Raw genomic sequence first — 6,000 nt, 5'->3', positions numbered from 1 at the left:
CGTCAAAGTAGGGTCCGAGATACTGATTTAAATATATATAGTGGTGTAGTATAAACTGTATATGATATTGAGCCTAATTACTTCTTTAAAGGCTACTTAAAAAGTAAATAAATAATGTAAGTAACTATAGCTCTAATACACACCTGAGCGAGGACCTTAAATTACATTTTCAAAATTTCTTAAAACTTCATCGGTGTAATTTGGTGTATATTTTAAGAGTGCACACATAGCATTGAAATCGGCAACGAAGGGGTTAATTGTTCTCCCAGTCGGGCGCGCGGCGTTGCAAGGTCAAAGATCTCCTTTTACCGAGCGCACGTGCAAGCCGGATTTGTACTACTTTTCCGATTTTCTTCAAAATCGGCGTGGGGCGGCAGACTACGCGGTGATTTCGCTGTGTTACTGGGTGTTTTCGGGGTTTTGCTCTTCGCGAGGCGAAAAGGGATCACTAGCAGAAAAATTAAAAATGGGAAAATTAATGGAGCCCCCTCCAACACGTTGTCAGTTAATAATATTAAAAGTAATATCGCATTATGTGCTACGTATAGTAAATACTTCAATCTACGCGTAAAACATTTTAGGTACAGTAGGTTGTGAAAACTATGTTCTTTGAATACACTTTGACGGTGGTAATTGAAGTTTCCCTTTTTAAATCGATTTGTAACAGTGTTCTGCGCAGCATTGGTACAAAACAATATACATTACATTACATACATGTATAACAACCAAGGTGCTTAATTGCTTTAATATAGCCTACGTGTGCGTGCATTTCAGTCTGCCTCGGTGTGTCTGCATGTCGTCTCAACTGCTATTTGTTCCATCGTTTTCTTTTAGTTATACCCTAGAATGTCGTAATAAGAGCAATTAATAAGACACCAGAAAACAGAAAAAAGTCTTCAAAATAAATGCCATTTCAATGACTTTAATAAGCAAAATAGGAAACCATTTCTTCCAAAAACAACAAAAAATAAGACAAAACAGAAACCAGCCTGAATGGAACTACAACAGTCCAAATTTAACTTTTTATATATATAAACAGGATTGAAAATTGATCCCCTCGCAAAATACATGAAATTAAAAAAACAGAGAAACAAACCCGCTGCTGCAGAATAAGTTTGATTTCAACACAGTTGAATCAGTAACAAACCAAAGACTGTTAAATGCATGACTTCTTAACAATAAGTTTTTAAATGCAAGCACCATGCTTATCCATATGATCTGATAGTTTGTTAATTTAAAATCATAAAATAATAAAAACAGAACTACGCATCTGGCCAGCAGAACCAGAATCTCCAAATAATAATAAAACAAAAAAACAAAAATAATATAAAATATAAACATAGACATATAGTTTTCATTTTGAGATTTTGCGAAACCCGATTCCTTTTTTTTTACTGACCGGCAGAAAAAAATACAGGAAAACATATAACATTAACCACCGTTACTTTCTTTTAAAATGTACACATTGACTAAAAAGGAATAATTAAACTGTAAATAGTCCCCTGATATTTTAGGTATGTTAATAGACGCACAAAACTGTTTTAATAAGTCTGAAATTGATCAGTCAACTGGAAAGCTATGATGTATTAAATATAATTAAGATGTTGTCATAAGGCCCTTCTTCCAAATCTGGGAGCTTCAGAAAGTACTTCAAGGGGTAGATGTTTTCCTTCTTTATTGTAAATATACTAAAATGTAGCATAAGATGTGCATTCTGAAATTTCGACATAATACGACAGTATGCAGTGTGCATCTCACGCGGACACCAAGAGCTCCTTTGGTATACAGGAGAGACCGGAGTATCCCTGCAATTAAGCCAAACACAAGCCTGCAAAGTCACTGTTCTGTAAAGCATTGCACTGTATTATCAAATACTGTATGCTGCAGAATTACATAGCATTTAATAGGTGGTAGGTCTGAACGCTGTTATTCTTGGAATCCTTGTATGAGTCTACTTTATTGCATTCATCACGTATTCTAATATTTAATTATTATAGTATGTCTTCCTCAAAGGCGGCCCTGCAAAAACAACCAAAATGAAAACTGCAAACACCAAAATCATGATCTGAAAAAAGTGCACTTAAGATACAAAGTTTGTTGTCTTTTAACGCAACTGCAAAACAAAATGCCCGTAACTTTAAAAAAAAAAACCAACAACGACGAAATTAAAGAAGTTTAAAACCAGCCTCCTTAAAATGTTCATGTGCAGTTTGCGGTTGCATATATTTACAAGCTAAATAAACCCAAATATGAAAACTGCACCAAGCTGTCATGTTGACATTATGATCATTTCTATAACCCGAAAATAAACGGAAAGCTCAGATCAACATGCTTTTAAGATAAACAAAGAAAAGGGTACAAAATAGAAATTATTACCATACATGTCCAGCATGCAGGATTAATATTTTAATGCAGATTTTTTTAATATATATTTTTATATATAACCAAGCAGGCAATAAACCAATGAGATGTTGCATAATAAAATGTCCCCCATTCGACAGGTTTGATTCGCAAGCGGGGTACGTAAGAGAAAGAAAGTTTGCATAAGAGGAGTCTTTTTTTCTTTCTTCTATTGTCTTTTTTCTCTTTTCGGGCAAGTGCAGTGTATGCAACAGTCTTACACATTCTCCTTACTCAGACGTTTCACTTGAAGGTCCTTAACGCTAGAGAGGGAAACCAGAGTAAGAAGAAATTTCACCTTTACTCCATGCCCCTAGCAGATTAAAGCAGTCTACAAAGAAAGTTCAGGTCTACTTATTTCTTTTCGTAAAGAAGAAAAATAGTCTCGTCTCTACAAGCAACTAATCTACAAAGATGCTGCAAGTTTAAGAAAAAAAAATCTATTTGCTCTTTGTATTTCAGTTGTCGGATGGAGATGATTAGATATGAGATTATTATTAAATTCTTCTAGTATTATAACAGTTTATTATTGTACTCATTTATATGGATATTTATTATTGTCAGCATCATTTGTCGGAGGCAGTAACTCACATGAAGAACTCTGGCGACGACGGGTTGTCACTAGTAGAACCAGCCTCGCGGAACCCGTTACTGCCTGTCAGTTTCTCGCATTTGAGTTTGTACGCGTCTCTTTCGCGGGCCAGCCGGCTGATCTCTTGCTTGAGCTGCTCCACCTGGTTGATGAGCTGGGTCTTCTCGTTCTCTAGGACGTGTTTCTGCTGCACCCGCTTGAAGCGACAAGACTGAGCGTAGCCCCGGTTCTTGAGGGTCCGGCGTTTCTGCTTCAGGCGGATCACTTCGTCCTTGGTGAAGCCCCGCAGGTGCCGGTTGAGCTCCCGCACGGACATGGACACGAGCTGGTCATCGGAAAAGCGGTCCTCCACGCTCAGGCCCCCTCCGCCCGCGCCGTGGTGCCCTTGCTGCCCCGGGTGAGTGTGAGGGTGATGGTGATGGTGATGGCGGTGGTGGAGCGGTTGGTGGGACCCTGGAGAGGTAGGAGACGGGCTGTCGGGGTCCTGGCTGTGATGGTGATGATGCTGGCTGTGTGCATGGTTGTGCGCCCCAGGGTGAGCCTGGAGGTCATCCGGGTGATGGGGAAGCCCAGCGTACTGGTGATGGTGCTGCTGGGCATGGCTGTGATGATGATGCGCTGCTCTGTAGCCGTCGAAGCCGCTTTGCTGGAGCTGCTGCTGGACGTGTGGAGGCGGGGGGTGCCCGTGGGCCGTGACGCCAATCAGAGCCTCCACGGCATCCTCCGGGGTGAGGTTCAACGCCTGGGGGTCCATCTGCTGGTGGTAGCCGCCGCTGGGCATCCAGTAAAGCTCCTCCAAGTGGTTCTTCTGCTCTGTGGGGCTGAAGCTCGGCGAAGACGGCACCGAGCTGCAAGGCGTGCTGATTGGGGTGGAAGACACGGAGCCCTGGGGCTGCAGCCGGTTGCACTGCCGGACAGAGGCGCGATCTAAGGCCGCCAGAGCTTCTTTCTTCACGTCGAACTTCATCAAATCAAAGTCATTGACGTATTCCAATGCCAGCGGGCTGGTTGGCAGCTCTGTTCCCATGCTCAACTCTCCAGCCATAGTTTCTTTATTTTGTAAACTAGGCTCGTGCGCTTGCCAACGTCGCAGCACCGACTTTGCCTCCTCTCTTTTTATCATGCAATGGTTCGGAAGTCCTTCCAGCGCTACGAACTCAAGTTTTCTGACATGCAACTCTCGCTTAGGAAACACACGAAAAAGAAAACTTTCTAATGCACTGCAAACGGCATTGGTATTTGTGGTATACTACCTCAGCACTGATGCAGTTTAGGAAAAGACTGTGATGAGTCTGAATGCAAAAGTACAAAATTCAGTCTTTTTCTTTCTCTTAACGGCGGAGTCAAAAAATTACAACCGCCGTGGCTGAGCCCCCTCCTCCCCAGTATTCTGTACTGTAAGTCCTTTTGCCAAGAAGCAGAGGTAAGGAGGTAGACGGCGAAAACGTCTTGTTTTTCGCTTAGAAAGCAGCTTTCCTGCTCTGCACCGCAGAGATTCCTGCTCTCCTCTACCCACTCAGTCGCGAGTCTCTCTAGTCTGTACAGAACGCTTAGCCTGCGCTTTATTATTATAGCCCGGCCTGATGTCACACTAGAGGCAGGATAAAGACTCGCTTTCTCCAATGGAAAGGGCCGACCAATCTGATTAGCATAATAATCTAGGGAGTGAGCGAGGGGAGAGGGGAGTTTTGACGGCTAGAAACAGTCAGCTGACTCCTTGAAGAGAAGGAAGGGGGAAAGAGGCTCAGAATGCGTTTACTTCTCCCACGCGAAGTTATTGCGCTCATATGAATGGATTGTTGTGATCGTAATTGCTCTTAACTGAACAAAGAACCCCCCTCCCAGCGATCACCTCCACGCATAATTCTATGAAGCAAGCAAAGTAAAGAAGAGCTATTGAAGAATGAAACATGTATTTGACTCTTTTGTTAAAAGATGGTGTTACAAAGTAAGTTCTTTTAGAAAGAATGGATATGTTGCAAGTTACTGATTCAGGATCCCTGTAAGTGCACGTTTCTACTGGACAAAAAGAGCAATATAGAAATTAAAGAGCTATACAATTATTTAAATTATTCAGATCGATATATACACGAAAGTTTGATCCGGGCAACTTTAGATTTGCCCAAACAGGTTGTGACAACCGCTTGCATGCAATGATATGTTAATATTTGCAAATGTAATGTTCATTTAATTGTTACAAATCACTTCAGAAAACGAATTTTATGAAGTTGATTCTACGGCCATATAAACTATATCTCTAAAACAAGGCTGACGTGAAATTAAAATAGATATTCAACACAGGTCCGATAACCTTATATTCAACCAAAATGTATGCATATGTGCAAAAATAGAGAAAACAAATTAACAAACGTTTAATGATGATAGAGCACTTATATAGCTTTGTGTCATCTGATTACAATGTTATGTAATCCTTACGATTTGGGTGTACTGGTGTTTTACTTTATATTATTGTTAGCATTCATTTTAGCATGCAGTGCTCTAAAACGTACTCACACGTTTTTGTGTTTCAAAGGTTTAAAAAACCGGGGGAAAGTCGATGAGGTCGTCACATGTTTCATTAAGGTTTTTAATTAGTAAACACAAACATGCACCCACGAGGAGTTAAATGCCAGTAAATAAACGGTTAACTGGGGAACTTTCTCCTTTCTTTTGCGTGCCTAATTTCAACATCTTCAAGTAACAGTACGATTTGTTTTTGTTTGAACACTCTGTAACGTTAGGGAAAGAAGAAACGGTGGTCAAAGTTTTTTTTTACTTATTAATTTATCTGCTTCTGAAAAGACGCAGAAGACTGCCCCCAGGTGGCCAGAATAGAAACTGGTCATCACTGGACTCGTGTGTAAATCTGAGTTCAGTCGGGAAATAGAACTCCTGCTCTACCATTTTAAGTGGTTAATTAGTTTTTATTATCCAAAAAGATATATTTACATCTAGATTTACCCCCCGTAGAAAATACATGACATAACTAGTTTATAACTAGAAATTCA

At 40.6% G+C, this 6,000-nt stretch overlaps 1 protein-coding gene across 1 annotated transcript; it reads right to left on the bottom strand.

The window, feature by feature from the left end:
• Positions 1-895: 895 nt before the first annotated feature.
• mafba (MAF bZIP transcription factor Ba) lies at positions 896-4,545 on the bottom strand. The gene is made up of 2 exons (XM_006639524.3): positions 2,992-4,545; positions 896-2,663 (listed from the first exon to the last, which is right to left on the bottom strand). Exons 1-2 carry the CDS (start codon positions 4,113-4,115, stop codon positions 2,618-2,620), a joined length of 1,170 nt encoding a protein of 389 aa, XP_006639587.2. The 5' UTR covers positions 4,116-4,545; the 3' UTR covers positions 896-2,617.
• Positions 4,546-6,000: the final 1,455 nt, after the last annotated feature.

Source organism: Lepisosteus oculatus, chromosome 16 (assembly GCF_040954835.1).
Source record: "Lepisosteus oculatus isolate fLepOcu1 chromosome 16, fLepOcu1.hap2, whole genome shotgun sequence".
In the NCBI taxonomy this organism is placed as follows: Eukaryota; Metazoa; Chordata; class Actinopteri; order Semionotiformes; family Lepisosteidae; genus Lepisosteus; species Lepisosteus oculatus.
Note: the sequence above shows the minus strand (reverse complement) of the source record. Positions and strands in the feature narration are given on the sequence as shown.

Bases quoted from the DNA above. Each gene is read 5' to 3' on its own strand.
- mafba (XM_006639524.3), bottom strand. From the start codon at position 4,115: ATGATAAAAAGAGAGGAGGCAAAGTCGGTGCTGCGACGTTGGCAAGCG. The intron at 2,664-2,991 runs GTGAGTTACTGC...TTCCCTCTCTAG, and splicing joins TCGTCGCCAGAGTTCTTCAT to CGTTAAGGACCTTCAAGTGA.